This window comes from Apodemus sylvaticus, chromosome 14, assembly GCF_947179515.1.
Source record: "Apodemus sylvaticus chromosome 14, mApoSyl1.1, whole genome shotgun sequence".
Lineage (NCBI taxonomy): Eukaryota > Metazoa > Chordata > Mammalia > Rodentia > Muridae > Apodemus > Apodemus sylvaticus.
In genome coordinates this window covers 14202118-14221169 of record NC_067485.1, presented here as the reverse complement: position 1 = coordinate 14221169, position 19052 = coordinate 14202118, and the positions used below count along the sequence as shown (strand labels likewise).

Sequence of the window (19052 nt, the reverse complement as noted above, 5' to 3'; positions counted from 1 at the left end):
TTTTAACACACAAGCCCATGATAGACCACTCACCGCAGTGCGGTACTGAGTCCTGAGGACCACACAGAGAAGGGACATTCCTGTGGATACACCCACTCACAGGCTCTAGTGGCTGGGAAGACCCATTCTCAGAAACCCAAGAGCCCCCGCTGGCTTTGGAGTCACCCTCAGGAGCCAGAGCTCTGATTGAGGCACTCGAATGCATTCCATGACCCCACCCCCTGGATGCCTGAAATCACGGACAGTAGTAAACACTATAAATACTGTTTTTTCCAGTACACACCTACCTATGACAAAGTTTAATTTAGTGAGGAAGCACAGTCAGATTAAAAATAACTAGCATTTGGAGAGATGGCTCAGAGGGTAAAAGCACTTGCCAAGGGGGTCTAAAGACTGAGCATGCAAATCTGACGACTGAGTTAGATCCCTGAAACCCATACAAAAGTGGAAACAACCTGACTCCGTAAAATTGTCCTTTGATTTAGATGTGTACACATGAGCACATGTGTGTGCACACACATTATCCAAGTGCACACACACACATATAACAAAATAAAATACATTTTAAGAAAAAAACTGACAATAAAATAGAAATTAATATTGTAATAAAACTGCCAGCATACATTATGTGGATATATTAGACAAAAGTTCTGTGTGACATTATACCTGGGCAGACATGAATGTTTACTCACTCCAAATAAAGAAACACTAACAGACCAAAGTTAAAATACCATCAAAGTCCAACTTCATGAACGAATGAGCTTTATTCTGGTTAATTGCAAAAGTATGGGTGTGATGGTTTGTATATGCTTGTCCCGGGGAGTGGCACTATTAGAAGGTGTGGCCTTGTTGGAGGAAGTGTGTCACTGTGGGTTGGGCTTAGAGCTCTTCCTCCTGCCTGAGGATGTCCAGTCTGTTCCTGGCTTCCTTTGGATAAAGATGTAGAACCCTCAGTTCCTCCCGCACCATGCCTGCCTGGATGCTGCCATTCTTCTGCCTTGATGATAATGGACTGAACCTCTGAACCTATAAGTCAGCCCCAAGGAAATGTTGTCTTTTAAAAACTTGCATTGGTCATGGTGTCTGTTCACAGCAGTAAAACACTAACTAATACAATGGGTAAGAGATACCTACAGGAGCAGGGATGACTGAAAGGCACCTATATCATCCAAAAGCTGACCCCAGCAAGGTACCAGTAACAAGAGCTAGACCCTCAAGTTCTCTACACAACTTAAAGTCAGCTGACAACAGTCTTCTCTTCTCTGGAGTCCTTACTGCTTACATAACCTTGGGGAAGGAGAGGCCTTGTAAGTCTAGCTAATTTCAGGGACTTCCTGAGACTTTTGTGTTGTTTACTTCCCGAGTCTTAACTAGTTTTGCTTTGGAAGTTTCGTAGTTTAAATAGTTTCCAACAGAGAGAAAATGTGTGAAGTCAGAAGAAACTGCTCCACAAGAAAAATGAAGGTGTGCTGAGGAAGGAAGAAAGGGATTCGATAACATCACGCTTTCAGCGTGGTTGCTTTCCAAGTCAGAGATAAGCATTCTTCACTTCTGGAATTTTTCATTTGACATGTAGGCCATGATTAACTTCATGTAACTGAAAGCAGAGTAAGTGAACCTGCATACCAAGGAGCCACTGTACTTCCTGATCTAGACAAGGGATGCACAAGTTCACCCCCCACCCCTCTCCAGGCCTATTCACAAGGCTACCTGGCCATTTATAGACCTAAGGACAGAGAGCTCACCTGACATGACTCAAGGGTTGGGAGTCTAATTCTAACTCTAATTATAGTTCAAACTATTAAATGGAAATGTTACTAATCAACAACCTGTGAGTCTTCCGAAGGCTCCACTTTATGTTGGTGTGGGGTTAAAGGAGAAAGCCAGGGAAGATTACTGACAGTGGATGACAACGATCTCTGCAGATTATTGGTCCCATGCTATTTACTTAGTATGTTTACATGTTGCAGCTCTGAGAGATCTTGTGGGAGAGTGAGTATCCTTTTGTGGTTTCTATAAATCCAGAAACAATAAACCTCTACGTTCAAACTTCTCCGAGTAGCATTCAAAATAAAATAGCCCCAGGGTAAAATTTGAGAAACACGATGTCAGGAAATACAAAGCAACTTACTGTGCCACTGCATGCAAAGTTTCCTAAGCCTGACCACTTGGAAGCTGAGGGAGGAGTGCTCAGCTGCTTACAAAAAAACAGCCACTGCCAAGGAAGATGGACAGATGCCACTCGTGGCCACAGCAGCTTCACGGCTAGCCCAAGTGGCCAGTGTGAGTTTAATCAAATTATGCTTTTCAGTGAGAAATGACAAAGCTTCACTGGCATGGCCAGTGCACAGATTGCTTTCCAACCTGCAAAACCAGTGTCATTGCTACCAAGACACCGAAGGAACACCCACAGAGGAAGAGGCTATGGAAGATACAGAAAATAAACACCAGAATTTTCTTTGAGTCCCTGCTCGGGTTCAGATGATGGTCCACAAGTAAAGGCTTGGTCCCAGAGAGTATGCTACTGAGGTGGTAGAACCTTTGGGAAGAGGGGGGCCCATCGGGAGGTTTTGGGTCACTGGGAGAGTTCCTTTGAAGAGGACTATGGACCCCAGCGTCTCTGTCTCTCTCTGTTCCTGTTCCTAACTCTAATGTACAGCATGGCTCCACTTTGCTGGAAAACTAAAAGTAAGGCTACCCTGTAGGACTGGGAGCCAAATGCTAGGACTTCCTTTACTTTCTAAGAAGCCTGTGTCAATGTATTTCATTATAACAACACAAAGCTAATAAGGATCCATGGGGATCCTTATTAGGTCAATTTGTGGTCCAAAAACTATCCCCACCAAGGTGACTTCTGATACAACATGGTGTCACAAAGATGAGTCACTCCACTCCCCTGTCTGATACACTCCAGCTTTAAAAAGTCCAAGAGAGGAGCTGGAGAGATGGCTCTGTAGTTAACTTCAATTCCCAGCACCTACCTGGCAGCTCACAACTATGTGCAACTTTAGTTCCTTCCAGGGTATCTGGCACTCTCAAAGGAACATACATGGAGGCAAACATCAATGCACATAAAAATAAATAAATCTTAAAAAAACAAAAGAAAAAAGTACAAGAGATTCAAGTCTAAAACATTGAGAAAGATGAAGCTAATCAGGGTGAGCACCAAACCAGAGCGCATTTCCAGAGAACCTCAGGAAGGAGGGCCACCTCTAGTGGCATCATCATTAAATGCCCCACCAACAGATGGCCTCTTCACAGATGCACAAAACACCAAGCTTTCCCTGGGACCCCACATCCCCTGCACAAAGCGACAGGGAGCTCTTCTCAGACCCCTGGAGGTCTCTGCACAACTTACAGGCAACACCACAGGTCAACGTCTCCTCTCCCCTTACTGCTTATGTCACCTTACTGAAGGAGGGACTGAAGGAGGGACTTTATACATCCACTGGTCTGAGGGACTTCCTGAGACTTTTGAGTTATCTGCTTCCTGAGTCTTTAAGGAGCTTTCTTCCTGGATGAGATGTTTCAACTCAGGAAACTACTGCACAACACCTTCGGGATGGACAGCTTTATTAGCTATGGAAACTTCAATCCTACAAATTTAGGACCCCTACTGTGAAGATCTGAATGCCAAAATGCTCCAATCTTCAAAAATTTTTGCACATAACCATGACAACAGAAGTACAAAATGCTACACTTGTCTGCCTGTGACAGGTCACAGGCAAAGCACAGGCATACTAACGATGCTGTGTGAAGTGATTTCTCAGGCTTCTTGTGTCAGGGGTGTATAAAACAGAAATGAACCTCATGTTGAGATGTGGATCCCCTGTAAATACACATTACTCGTATGAAAGTATTCCAAAATCTAAACAGTTCTGAAATCTGAAACACTTCTGGCCCCAAACATTTTGGATAAGGGAGATTCCGTCTGTTGTAACTCAGACAAAGACATTTTACTTCTGGAAAGGGACCTCACAGATACTCAAATAACTGCCCCTAAAAAATAAAATAACATAAAAATTCCCACTTACATTTGATGCAAGGCTGTTTCATGTAATGTGTAAGAATAAGGAGACCTGTGAGCTATATTATGCATACAAAATGGCATGAAAGGAGAAATGGGCCTGTTGGGTAAAGGGGGATTATCAAGGGCAGGGCAGGGAAGTATGGAGCATAGAAGGAAAATCAGAGCCAGCTATGAAAGAAGATGCCCTGGGGAAGCCATTATTTTGTATGCTAACTTAAATTAACTAAAAATAAACTGTGCATGTGCAAATGACAGATATTTGCATTTTTAACGAGAAGCTAGAGATGTACAGATATAGAAAGGGGGTTTAGGTTTGCTTTGGTTTGGTTGAGCTGGGTCTCACTGTCCCAGGCTGGTCTTGAACTTCTTATGTGCTCAAGGTTGGCCTAGAACTTCCGCTCATCCTGGGCCTAGCTCTTGAGCGCTGAGCCCACAACACCGCAGAACCCGAGGTAACATGGGAAGACCCACAGGTTACAACTGTCGTCATGAGAACCTCGCCATGCATGTGCTAAAGTGGCTGTGCATAGAAACCATCATGAAAAAACACTGTGTTGGGGGAAGAAGCCAGTTTCAAAGGCCAAGTGGTCTGTGATTCCATTTAAATAACTTTCCAGAACGGTCAAATCCTCAGATATTTGGGATTCCTCCTGAGGGGATGAAAACATTCAGAAACAGCAGACTAGAGACGGGTGCTGTGACAGCTTCTATCCCTGACTGATATAACATGGAGTCACCTGGGAAGGGACTCTCAACGTCACATGAGCACTGTCCCAGGGCTGGAGAGATGGCTCAGCAGTTAAGGGCACTGGCTACTCTTCCAGAGGACCCAGATTCAAATTTCCAGCACCTAAATGACAGCTTACAACTGTCTATAGCATCATTTCCAGGAGATCTGAAAGCCTCTTCTGGTTTCCATGGACACCAGGCATGCAAATGGTGCACAAACAGACACGCAGGCAAAACACTCAAGATACATAAAATTGAAATAAATAAATAAATAATTGATCATTTAAAATTTTTAAATCTGTCCAAGTCAAGCACAGCTTGCCCACCTCTATTCTCCATCCGTGTTTTGTTTTTCAAGTGCACGTGTAAGAGTTGGTCCAAGCCAAAGCTCACTCAACGTCACAACCTGCCCCTAACACAGAGCCCCACAGTAGAATCCATTTCCTTGCTGGGGAAATAAAATCAATGATGAGGAGAATTTTTAAAACCTCATCTCCAACAGCTCCATGTTGGGCCCCATTCTATCTGTTTCTTTCTTTTTCTTTTTTCCCATCAGCCCCAGCTTTTACAATCTGTAGAAAGGTAGTCAAGTCAGAGAAATCTGACTCCTGGTTCTTCTTAAAATCATACTTTTCTCAGACAAGAAGATAGATGCATTCAGAGTTTGGAATAAGAGAGGGGGGAAAAAAACACCAACACATGAGCATGAACCCTCGCTGAACTCTGACAACACATTCAGCACTCACTAATGAGAGGTGGGTAACTGGAACCGTGGGAGGCCTTGCAAAACAATGGGTTTTCCCATTGAAAGAAAGGGTGAGGGTGTTCAAAACGAAGCTTCCTAACTGAACCCATAACAGGACACACCGACACACTGAGTTTTGCAAACAGCTTGGGAAAAGTGGAACACATCAAAGCCAGCTGACTCATGAGCGAAATTATGTTCTTGGCAAAACTATTAACACCCTCAGAAGACAAGAGTCCTTCCAAGCTTCATTCCGACCCTGAGTAGTCAGTGGGCTCCTTCTTAAACCGCTTTCTTCTCCCTACATCCTGGCAGCCACCTGCGGACTTAAGACTTAGTTTCCTGCACCCAGGCCCCTGCTCATCCTCCTCCGTCCCCCACTGATGCACTGAACCAATGCTTCTCCCAGAGGCACTGGCCAAGCATCCCTGCAATCTGCACTCACCCTGCCCAGGTCCTCACCCTCTTCTTTCTCTGGCAGGAGAGACAGCCCCTCTGCTTAAAAGACAGAACACAAGCAAGCTATCCAAAGGACAAAGGGCCCTTCTTAGGACCTCCTTCCCCTCCTGTCTGTTGTTGATGCAGTTTCCCAGGAGCCCAAGCCGTCTGAAGGGTCCCAGTCCCCAGAGGCCAATCCATCTGCCTCATACTTCAAAGGGCTCCCATGCATCCATCAGTCACAAGGGTTGACAGTCACATCCCAGCAGCAGTAAGGGTGTTCGCTTTTGTTGGCTTTTGGTTTTTGCTTTTGCCCAGGCCTCTATAAGGAAAACAAGGGTCAAAGGACCATTTGGAGCCTGGTGTCCTGGGCCTGGGTTTAGGCAGGAGAGTCCTTGGAGGATCCAGGCAACTCATTTCTGTCCCTGGGAAGCCGCATGATTCCCTGGTCAACCTGATTCACTCTGAAACCTGGGAGGACCCTAGGAAGAATTGTCCACCTCCATCAAAGCTTCAAACCTAATCATGACATTCCTCTCCCTAGGTAGTTAACCAGAGAGGTCACCAGGACAGCTGACCAGCTGGTCTGGAGGGCTCTGGGGAGCAGGCCTCGGATGCAGAAGAACGTTGTAGAGAGGTACACTGCATACCCTGGTCATCGGGGCTCTGCGGTCATAAAGCTCCCAGCAGGACAGCAGTTTCCTGATCCATCAATCCATCAATCGATCAATGGCAGCCTACGTGAGTTGTGCAGAGGCACACAGTGACCTGCAATGCATGGTGCTAAGCCCACTAGAGAAAGCTGTCTCCCAGCACACTCACCCCACAATAACACTGACCGGTGCCTGGAGGGATGGTCAAAGTTCCTCCCCCGAGGGCCTCAGCTCAGCAACACTTCCCAGGCAGCAAGACCTCTTATCAAGTAAATTCTTGTGCTCCTGGACACCGAAAGCAAACTCTACATCCAATAACACTTGATTGATAGACACGGGCTCAAGTGTCTATGTCACTTTGCTGAGGTTTGAACGTGCACCTCAGAAATTCACACACTGAAAATGCAATCCTCAATTTTTCTGTTAAAGGATTTGGAGGTGGAGGTTGGGGAGGAAGGGGTAGAGATATATTTAGGATTAGATGAGGTAGGGAGGGGAGGGGCCCATTCATGATCTTGGTAGCTTTGTAAGAGCAGGAAGAGATCTCAGCTGGTATGCTTGCTCTGTCTGTCCATGAGGACAGCACCAGACTCTTGGACTGTCCAGCCACTATAACTAAGTCAGATGTGTATTTATTTATTACAAGGGATTCATCACAGGAGGTTCAGTACATGGCACCCACACTAACCCTTCTCCCAATCTTATCATTAAAAATTACCCCAACTTGCCAGTCGGTGGTGGGGTGAAGGCGCTCACCTTTGATCCCAGCACTTGGGAGGCAGAGGCAGGTGGATCTCTTAAGTTGGGGGCCAGCCTGATCTACAGAGTGGATTCCAGGACAGCCAAGGCTACACACAGAGGAACCCTGTCTCCAAAACCAACCAAACAAAACAACGGAAGAACAACAACAACCAAATACCCCAACTGTTTCACTCTTCTGTGGCTGCCAAAACAAACTGCTAGCCATGAGCAGCTCCTAGGCAGGCACTTGTGTCAATCAAGGGGTGGGGAGGGGAGATGGAGCGGTCATGGGGTGGTCTCTTAGAAGTGCCCAAGTAAGCCATTTCTAGGCTGCCCCTTCATTTGTAAGCCAAGCTGCTGCTCCCTGGTCAGCACTTTATCACCTGCCTTCTGCGTGTCCCTCCCCAAACTCCCTTTTGTAAGAACATGGCAACTCAGGAATAGAGACCCACCCCAAAGACCTCATTGTATCGTTTCCTGAAACTTGTTCTCCCGAAGGACCAAGAATCACAACCACAGTGTGTCTTTCTCTTTTGCAGAGGGAAGTACAATTCAACTCCACTAGCGTAATATTCAGACAAAATGATGACCCTCATTTTTAATACTCCTAAAATTGGAAAGCAGGAGCTGCTGGGGGCTGGTTCAGTGGGTAACACGCCCACCACCATGACGCAAAATATGAGGACCTGACTTTGGATCCCCAGAGCCCACATAAATAAAACCTGGGTGTAGTGATACTCATCTGCAAGACTTGCACTGCAGGGGGGGGTAGGCAGCTCCAAGGGGTGCTCACTGTCTCCAATCTAGCTGAAACAATCAGCTCCAGGTTAGTAAGAGAATATTTCTCAAAAAGCAAGGCATGGCCTCTGCACATTTTCACATGGGCAGGCACACACGCGCATGCACGCTCATGCTCACGCTCACACACAGCCCCAGTTAATATCAGACACCCCCTCTATACCCTAAGATATTATTTCAAGGATAGCTATTAAAGTCAGACCCAAGCAGAGAGGAAAGGAAATAGTACGCTTAAACAGTTGACTGAATCACACAGAGGGTACATCACAGCTGCTATGATCTTACCTTGTCCCGTGCAGAAAGATTTGAAAATCCCCCTGTTGGGATCCTCAGAGCCCTGTGCTCATGTATAGTCGCTGTATCCGGTGTGTAACCCACACTGAAGAACGAGGACTGCTTATTTTGCTTAAACGCGTGCAGATTTTCTAAGGTTTCAGTGTACCAAAGCCTCCACAGTGAACAGCTTAACAGACCCCATTGTTCAGACCACTGAGCATGTGCAATTCAATGCTGACAGATAGTGCCAATCAGCCCCAAGACCCCAAGACCAGCAAACTGCACAGCCAACTGCCATACTCCCTACAGCACTGACTCCCATCACTTTGTCAATGATGAGGAGTCAAGAGAAGGATGGGAGGAACCAAGAGACCGATGGGAGGAGTCAAAAGAACGATGGGAGGAGTCAAGAGAACAGTGGGAGGAGTCAAAAGCATAGGAAGGCTGATTCCAACTTGTAATGTCTTGATGACAAGATCAAATTCCTTTTATAAGTTAGTGGCCTTTTGTATTGGTTCTTCTGCAAACTACCTACCTTTTCGTAACACTGACAGCTAATAATACAACACAGTTGTTCCAAATATGACCCTCCCTGAGTTGCCAGTCCTGCTTGATGACCAGATTCTTGTCCGCAGGATGTAATCTCAGTACGCGTCACAGAAGGGCCAGTGCCCCATCCCCAAACTAAAGATATGAGGTGGTCAAGGTTATGTCTACTCTCTCCGGTCTAGTTACTCATTGCCCCTTGTAGATCAGGAAAACCATGGAACTCCTGAAATCAGGCACATTCCCTTCTTAGTCCGTCACTTAAAGACGCAGTATTCACTCACACCACTACTTAGACTCAGTACCCATGGGTGCCCCCCCCCCACCAACACAGTGTACATAATCTCTGCACCACTGACTAGGTATCGTCTTGTTTGATACAAGTCTCCTGGCTTCCTCCACCTCTCCTCCTCATTTCTGTATTAAAGTTAAGTGTTTCCTCAAAACTCATGACCACTCAAGATCCAGATGTGATCCACCGGAGAAGAGTCTCTGTGACAGTAATAAGGAACTTGAGATTAATGCCTCCTGGATTCAAGGTGAACTCCAAGATAATGGTGGCCTTCTGCCACAAAGAAGTGAGGTTTGTGAAGACAGAATAGGGGTTAAGACATACATGGGTGCACACCAAGGAAACCACCAGCCACCAAGAAGCAGAAGAGGAAAGAAGATGATCCTCCCCAAGAGCTTCCAACTGGTGGACCTTACGGCTCACTGTCCGAATACATCCACCTCCCAGACTGTGGAAGATGCCTTCGTGTCCCACTATGAGCCCTATAAGACTCATCTATGGTTTTCTTGCACACATACTGTCAGTATTGAGCCACAGATTTCCATTCTGCCCTGCTCATCTTATTGCCCTAGGTTTGGCCTCCAGGCTCTCCCCTGTGTGCTCTCACCACACCCATAGTCTCAGACAACTGACTTTCAATCCCATGAACCCCACCTGCCTCTGCCTGGTTGTTATGTTGTAATGGCTGTAACATTATAATCTGAATGAGTAGGTGCATCCACGTGTTCTGAAAGGCAACGCAGGCAAGGGGTTGAGGAATAAACAGAGGGAGCTGGAGAGATGGCGCAGCAGTTAAAAGCACCGACCACTCTTCTAGAAGTCTTGAGTTCAGTTCCCAGGAACCACATGGTGGCTCACAGCCATCTGTAATGGGATCCGATTCCCTTTTGCAGTGTGTGTGAAGATGTAGCATATGTGCACGCGCACGCACAAAGAATAAACTGAGAACAGAAGAAAAGTTTCTGAACACAATACAGACTGGAAGGTTTTCCTACAGGATCAAACAGGACTGTCTGCTTCGGACACGTGTTCAGCGTGGTGGCAGAAGTTCAAGACAGAGCAATTAGACTAAATAAGTAAATGAGGATAATTGTCTGTTGTGCAGCTAACCAGTATGATATTATATGGAGGCTAGGATCCACAAAGAACTATCTGAACAAATAAATTCTGCAAACTCATAGGGGAAAAAAATCAGTTTGTACAAGCTAACTTCTACAAACAATACACACACACACACACAAAGAAATTAAGAAGGTAATTTCAATTATAATAACATCAGAGAGAAGGAAGGAGGGAGGGAGAGAGAGACTTAGGTGTTACTAATTGTGGAAGCAAAAGTCTCAAAAGACTGCAGACTATAAAAGGTTGACAAACAACATGAAAGATGTTCGACCATCTATGTTTATAGACTAAAGACAATACTGTAAAGAAACTAAACCTACTGAACATGATCCACAGACTCAATGCAGTTTCTCACCAAATCCTAGCAGGCCATGTGTGGCTACACCTGCCAGGAGCCCAGTGAGGCAGAGGAAGTGAATGTATTTTTTTATATATATTTTAAATAATTTTAACCTAAATAGTCACATGTGCCTGGCAGCTCCCATACTCCACAGCATAAATGCTACAATGCGCTCAAGCCAAAATGTTTCTGTAATTTAACTGTACATCCGGTTAGCTGCCCTTCCAGGAGGGTGTGGAAGCCATTAGGCTGGGTGCATTGGTGATGGGGGAACCCCTCCCCCACTCCGGGAGGTTCAGGGTAGCAGTCACATTCTCCCCTGATAACATCTCAGAAGTGGCAGAGAGCTTACTGAAGCTCATTCCAATACAATTAAACACACACACACTTCCCATCGGGGCTTAAGACCTTCTAGCGGCCAAGCTACTTAGTCGAATTAGGCTCAATTTTTTTTCTGTAATTATTTCCTTCCCTTTGGCTTTTTTTTTTTTGATTGGGGGCGGGGGAGGGGGTGGTATCAGAATTAGAACTTAAAGGAAACGTACCCTAGAAACCTCATCAGTGACGCTTAGCCAAACCAAAAACAATTCCATTTTGAAAAGTGTTACGAAAATCTCCGACATGGTCCAACCAACTGCTCCTTGGCTGCTCTGTCAGTATGACTTCAAACAGATGACACCCTAGACAGTTTTTATGAGCACTGCACATGTAAGCAGAGCTGTTCCACCCTCATTTCCAGCTTGGCAGGCTCCTCAAACCAAACCAAATAAATACACGCTAGGCAAAGAAGGCCTTCCACAGCCCAAGTCAGCTCCCACCATAGCTCCTGGGCTGCAGCCCCCTTAAGTGCTTTGATTTTTTTTCTTTTTACTCCAAAATTGGAGCGGTTACACCACCCATTCGGCACCTCGCTGGTATCAGGGGATCAATGGAATGATATGAATCCAAGACTCCAAAGCCATAGCAGCCAAATGGGTCCTTTCTACCCAGCAGCCTTTTACACACTATGACTGGTAACCTCACACACCCAAGAAAAACACAATCTTTGCTCTGCTTTGAAATCCTGTGTGTTTGCCATTGGGGAAGTAGGGTCCCCTCTAGGTAGTCACTGGAGTTCCCCAAGAAAGAAACAGCCTAATGGGTCACAGAGAGCAGTCCCAGCCAGGAGACCCACGTACGAATCAGTCAGTCCAGGGAATCCGGAGTGAGCATACCAAAGCAAATCCAGGGGGTAGCAAGGAAATCAGTTTCCTCACCAGGTCTCCAAACAACCAGCAGATAAATACCAGGAGACCTATGTCACCTTAGGGGACACTCAAAGGAGCCTCTTCTAACTCCTGAGTATTTATCCCACTCCCTTTAGAAGAAGATTCTTAAAAAAAAAAAAAAAAAAAGCCTGCATAAAGTGTAGCTTCTGCCAAGCTTGTAAGTTCCCCCGGCTATCTGTTTAAAGAGGCAACTAGTGAGAGACTCTCTGCAAGTCACACAAACACCAATTACAGCTATGCTCTGGGTAAACAATGGGAACAATGTTAAACAACAAAAATAGAAACATCACTGCGCCCACTGCTTTCAGCCTCTGCAGAGGACTGTCATCAAAACTGCTCCCAGAAATGCAAATTTTTAAACCAGTGGTTTTGGGTTTGGGTTTGGGTTTGCATGCAAAAACACCAAGCAGAAATCTTGTTGGCTTTCTAACTATACCAGGTTAACTAATCAAGGACAGCCACAGGGACACAGCCTAGCTCAGTGGTAGAGCCTAGCATGCTCCAAGCTACAGGTTAGGGCTCTCCAGAAGAAAAATAACCTGAGTTATCTTGTTTTGTTTTAAATGGAACCTGGTTGATCGGATCCCTTCCCTGATAATGTGTGTCCCAAAGGAGTCCGTGAGGCTCAGATTCTCGGGGTGGCAATCTTCATCACTGGATGCCAGGGCTCGACTTGAAATTGTTATTAAACACTGAAGGGTTTCAAATGTGTAGCTCTTCTCTCTTGGTACTCAACCATAATAAGAAAAACATGTTTCACTACACACACAAAATCTTCTCTCTTTCCACAAAGTCTTTTACACAAGATGATCTCATTTCTTTTCATCTAAGAAGACTGTCATTGGGTACTGTGACCACCACTCAGGGATCTGGGCCAGAGGCAATCGGGGCCCTGCCAAAATGAGAGGCAGGAGAAGGCCAAAGCTCATCACTCCTACCCTGCCTAGCCCAGAGAAGAGTCCCAGAGCAGGTATTTGTGTCCTTGGGGAATGGAGTCTTCCTATCAAAATTGGCATAAGAACATATATCCTTTTAAAATAACTCTTCCATGTTTTTACATCCCAAATCATTTCAAGTACAGAACTCTCTAATTGCTTGGGATTCACTCCTTGACAACAAAAAGGATCTCAAACACCCACATTTTCTGTATAATTTCCTCTCTGTGAGTGTGTGTGTGTGTATGTGTGTGTGTATGTGTGTGTGTGTGTGTGCAACCTACTTGACTAGCAAGCAATCCAAAAACAAGAGAAACATCGTCTTTCTAGAGATTACAGTTCCATTTCACTAGCAAAGAAAAATTACCCCCACAGAAAGAAAGAAAGAAAGAAAGAAAGAAAGAAAGAAAGAAAGAAAGAAAGAAAGAAGGAAGGAAGGAAGGAAAGTGGGGAAGGAAGGAAGGAGAGAGACAGAGAGACAGAGAGAGAGAGAGAGAGAGAGAGAGAGAGAGAGAGAGAGAGAGCCAGCCCCTGCTGGCTTTCCTCATCAGACATGATTATCCTTTCTACCCAAGTGAAGGCGGTACTCAAATTGATATCCAAAATGCAAGCAGATTTTCCTATTCTGGTTACAAAACTGACTTTAAACAACCGAGGCTCTGATCCCTTACCATAGCAGACCCCATCACCCCCACTCTACCTACATCTCAAGACACCCCAAACCACAGGATTTGCAAGGGCCTGTGACAAAGGTCAAAATCCCTACGGAGGCGACTAGTTTATGGCCCCCGAATTTCAAAATAATTTCTTGATGGTGGAGAAAAGGGAATCCTTGCAGGGGGCAGTTAGGTAATGGCATTCTTCATTCTGCACAAGGCGGTTCCTGCGGTTTCGTGGACAGGGGTATCAATGCAAATCAGATGATCAGAAAAGGTGGGTACCATCAGCATCAGTGAAACCTAAATGCCCTCCTGGAAGGTTGCTCAGCGGTTCCTTCCTTCCTTCCTACTTTGGGCCGGACACAAAAAAGCGCCCCCGCACAGCAGGACTTGGAAAGAGCCCGGAGTCCTGCTGCTTGACTCTGGCCCTCTCACCTCTCACCTGCTTGTTATAACACTGGGGGTTAGGGGACTCTGACGCCGCTGTCCCAGTATGGCGCATCTCACAAACTTATTTCAGAAACTCATGAGTCCTGGAGGCCGTGCCTACCTTCACCCAAGCCAGCCGCGTGCGGGGATTCGGGCCACAAACCTGATGACCAATAGGTGCTCTGGGGTTTGCATTAGGAGGATCATCGCCTCCTCCTTAGGCCACCACAGTCATTTCTGCTCAGGTATCCTCCAAAAACACTTCTGTGCTCCTTGACAGGGTCTCCTGAGTCCTGATAAAGCCCACACAGAATTCCCCCAGAGGTGGAAGAAATGCTCGAGGAAACACTAGGGGAGCAGGGGGGGAGGGGCACTCTTTCTTCAACCTTGCAAATCAAGTCCTGAGGGGGCCAAGCCCCCAGCTAAGCAGGACCCACCAAACACCACTTTGGCCACCAATTTCAACATGAGGAAAACCAATCCCTTCGATCATGCGTCCCCCTCTGACCCGGGAAAAAAGACTAACTCAGGACCGCATCTGCCCCGGAGGCATCCCCGGAGGGATGCAATGTGGACTGGAACAGCGGTGACCTGGGAAGAAACCATGGAGTCCAGGTCTTGGAACACACTGAGCACATCTCCGGATGCACATCTCGACTGGGATGCACTTACGAAAAAGCTCCCCGCCGCTGCCCACCCCGGCCTCTGGAAACACTTAGTGGTCCCTAGAGCGCAGCTCATTGGAACCAGCCCCAGGCGACTGAGGGCACCGGCCCAAGCTGGCGCCGAGCGCGCGAAGCATGGCCTTGCCTGGCGCCCCTCGATCGGGAGCACCGGCGCCCGCGAGGCGGCTGGGAGAGAGTGGCGGAGGAGCGGGCAATGCTCGGAGGGCGTACGCAGGGTCCTTACCTGCCGTCCAGGGTGTCCAGAGCAGGAGCGCCGCAGCCGTCCAGACGGCCGGGGCGCACAGAGGCACACGGTTCGGCCGCACCCAGCCCCGAGCCATGCTGCGGGCCGTGGGTGCCGGGTCGCCTGCCGCGCGCTCGGCCTTCGGGCTTCGGGCCGGGGCGCCTCAACCCCTCCCCGCCACGCGTCCGCGCCTTTCTTCTCCGCGCTTAGCAAGCTGGTCCCCTTCGAGGGCCACTCTGGCGTCCCCCTCTCCCTGCCCCAATGCACTGATCGGCTACAGAGGCTCCGGGGCTCGGGCACGGGCGTCCCGCCGGCCGCCGGGACGAGTACGGGGGGCGGAGGGGGGGCGGAACGCGGGCGGGCGCGCAGGAGGCAGGGTCCCCAGCTCGCCCGCCCCGATGGGCAGAGAGGCCGGCGTCGGCGCCCTCTGCCGGAGTGACTCGAGGGCAGCGACCCAAGCGCGCGGGAAGGAGCCCGGTCCGCCCCCGCGTCCAGAGAGCTGCCTGCAGCTCCCGCCCTCGCGCCAGTGCCTAGGCACTTTTAAGCACAAAGGTGGAGCCTCCGGTTCATCTACTCTTCCAGCACCCGAAACTGTTACCAGCCACCCTCAGAGGACTGCAAATCCCTTGATGAAACCCCATGAGGGAAACTCAGTTATCAGTTCGTCGAAATCCTGGGCCAGGGTGAGGGATGAGGTGTGGTCTTCAAATACGGACGTTCCAGAATATAACCAGCCTTGTCCCCACAGTCGTCCTGCCGAGCCCCTTGGGGAGGATCAGGACGCCCCACTAATGAGGGTAGTAGGATGGGAACCCAACCAAGGCTATGACAACAGCCAGCACACATCAGGGAAGTGAAGGCTCCTGGGGCTGGGCTTAACAGAGGGGTGCTGGGGTATCCCAAGGGCAGCCTGGAAACCAGGGCGATGATGATGTATGTGGTAATGTGCATTCTCCTTTGCACTGTAGTATCTTTCCTATCTTTCCTTTGTTCACCAATAGTCTAAACTTCTGGGAAATATCTTTTCAAATACATGGGGGAGCTGGGAATTTAATTCAAGGTCTTCTACCTGTTGGGCAAACAGTTTGATCTACATCCCCACATCCCCAGCCTTTCTTGTTATTGCTTTGAGATATGCTCATTTTTATTTTACATGTATGTGTTAGTCCCTGCGTACCTGGTTGTGCCCTAGACGTGTGCATCAGAAGAGAGCATTGCACCTCCTTAAGCTAAGGTTATAGATGATTATGAGCTGCTCTGGGAGTGCTGGGAACCGAACACGGGTCCTCCGCAAGAGCAGCCAGTGCTCTTAACTGTTGAGCCATCTCCCCAGCCCCCGCAGCATCGCTCCTCTTTGACAGGGTGTTGCTGTGGACCAAGGTTGGTCTTGGTTGTTTCAGTTGTTGTTGTTGTTGTGGTTGTGGTTGTGGTTGTTGTTAAACAGGGGTACATGTATCCTAGACTACCTTCAAAGTTGTTATGTAGCCAAAGATAGCCTTGCGTGTACCCCGTCTTTGCCTCGGAGTGCCTGGATTGCAGCCATGTATGAGCACATGGGATGGGAGACTGAACCCAGAGCCTCCCCAATGTCAGGCAATCGCGCACCCACCAAGGCACAGCTCCAGTCCCACATTTGGTTTTAATAGGGTTGCGTGTAATTTTGATTTTTATGAGTTTTAAGAGTTGTTTGTAGCTAATCATGGTGGCATGCATCTTTAACCCCTGAACTCGGGAGTCAGAGGCAGGCAGATCTCTGTGAGTCTGAAGGGTCAGTCTGGGCTGCATCATGATCTCCAGGGCAGCCAGACCTACATAGTGAGATAGATTCCAAAAAGGTTAAGAAAAAATTCTTTGTAACTCTTTAATACCTGGTAAATTGAGGTAAAGATGGCACTGTTTTCATCACTGTCAATCCACAACCCCAAAAGGGCTTCAGGTAGAGTGGCTGAACTCCCACCTGCAGACACATATCCTGGTCGGTCGTCTGTCATGTTACCTGTTGCTATAGTTTGGACGCATCACACACACACACACACACACACACACGCCCCAGGTGCTTCAGGAGCACACCCATACTAAGCGCAGACAGGTTACTGCCGAAGATCAAATCCATAAAGAATTCTACCCAAGCCTACCGACTTACTGAGGGTTTCATTGCAGGGAAGAGACGCCAAGACCACGGCAACTTTTATAAAGGAAAACATTTAGTTCGGGCTGGCTTACAGGTTCAGGGATTTAGTCCATTATTGTAAACATGGCGGAGGCGTGCAGGCAGACACGGTGCTGGAGCAGGGGTTGAGAGTTCTGCATCCAGATCCACAGGAGACCGTGTGCCACACTGGACATAGCATGAGCATAGGAGACCTCAAAGCCTGCTCCCACAGTGACACACTTCCACTAACGCCTCCTAAGAATGCCACAGGCTATGGGGCCAAGCACTCAAACATGCGAGTCTGTGGGGGCCGTTCCTATTCAAACCACCACACCTAGCTTACTGAACCAGTGTTATTTACAGGAGCGGGGGTGATCCAATGGCAGTTGTATCTCTGAAAGTTCACCAGGGATGACAACAGGCAAAAGTGGAACCCTGGAATCCTTTGTACTCTGCAGGCAGTTCCACTGAAGAGCCTTCTCCTCCTCCACCAACGGTTAACTGTCTCACCTTTGGGAGGGGCCTTGCGATGATTGTGGGTTTCAAGAGCTTCCTGGGGCTTAGGAGTCTTTACCTTCTCTCCAGAAGAGAAATTTGGAGCAAAGAACTACAGAATACGGCGGAAGGCTGGCTGAGCCTGCATAGAGCACGTGTGCGTGTGTGCGCATGTGCAGAAGGCAGGCTGACAAGCCAGTGTAGCCGTAGAGAAGGAGTAGAAGGAAGTAGATCCAGGGCATATCCTTAGGATATGGATACTCACTCCCGCCCTACTTTGCTTCGGTCCACCATTAGATGAACTCTTACAGCGAGGTACTGTGATGTCACAGGCCCGAAGAAACAGGGTCAGTCAATGAAGACCGAAATCAATGAGCAAAACCAAACTTGTCGGTCCATCTTAGAAGCTGTCTGTCTCCAGTGTTTTGCCACAGTGATGGAAAGGTAGGCCACCTGTGTTCTGCAGTCCTCTCCATTCAGGTCCATTTTCCTTCTGGACCTGAAGAAGCTTAAGGATACACTTGCAGGTATAGCTCCAGCAGTACTGGAGACAATACAGCGGTGTGCATACCGGTCTCTGGGAAAAAGAAAGGGGCCGCAAGGTGGCTCAGCAGCTGAAGGTGCTTGCCGCCAAACATGGCGAATTGAGTCTGATTGTTGGGACCCACATAGTAGAAGGAGAGACCCAAGCCCCACATGTGTCCTCTGACACGTGCCTTGAATATGCACACCCCCACATAGATACACACATGACAACAGGCCAGTTTAGAACAAATGTAATAAATTCTTTCATTTACCTTTCTAATTCAAAACATATTATAAATGTATTCTAAGTCAAAACCAGTGGCATCTCTATTCCAGCCTACGTAGCCACACGAACTCACCTGAAATCACGGTCCGTTTAGAAACTGTTTTTATAAAGGACCTCTAGCTATTTTCCTCTGTGTATAAGTATTTGTTATTGGGCCTTATGTCTTCACAAATTCAGATCCAATCCAGAGAATCCAACATCCTTTTTTGGCCTCTGAGATCCCTATATGCACATGATACACTGACATACACTCAGGCAAAACACCATTCTCATAAAATAAAAACGAAGGGGAAACTATAGAAAACTATAGAACTAAAGAAATTATAGGAAATTTTAAGCCTTTTATCAGGAAGGATGCTGACAGGACATAGTTTCCCATCGTCTATACAAGGATGAGTACCACCAAACATGACATATGGAGAGGGTCTTCTCCTATGTCACCAAATATGTGATGTCTGACAACATCAGTTGTCTGGTTCCAAAAACCAATTGGGAATCCAACAGTTTCCTTGTGTGAATACGACACTAGCGATCCAGAATTAGCCTGGGCCTCTGCGGATTTAAGGGGCAGGCCTGCCCCACTCCAGATGCCAGCCATATGATTTCTTTCCTGTGTGCTGCAAATGCAAGGGTTCCCACCCTCTTCTCAGGTCCGAGACTTTGCTAGAATAGCTCACTAGACTC

The 19052-nt window shown here is 47.6% G+C and overlaps 1 protein-coding gene across 1 annotated transcript in view; it reads right to left on the bottom strand.

The window, feature by feature from the left end:
- Ror2 (receptor tyrosine kinase like orphan receptor 2) overlaps window positions 1–15237 on the bottom strand; it is a 188004-nt gene extending 172767 nt beyond the window's left edge. Inside the window, exon 1 of the mRNA XM_052157249.1 lies at window positions 14911–15237. Within this exon, the coding sequence (XP_052013209.1) occupies window positions 14911–15007 (97 nt within the window). The 5' untranslated portion in view covers window positions 15008–15237. The remainder of the gene's footprint in view (window positions 1–14910) is intronic.
- Window positions 15238–19052: the final 3815 nt, after the last annotated feature.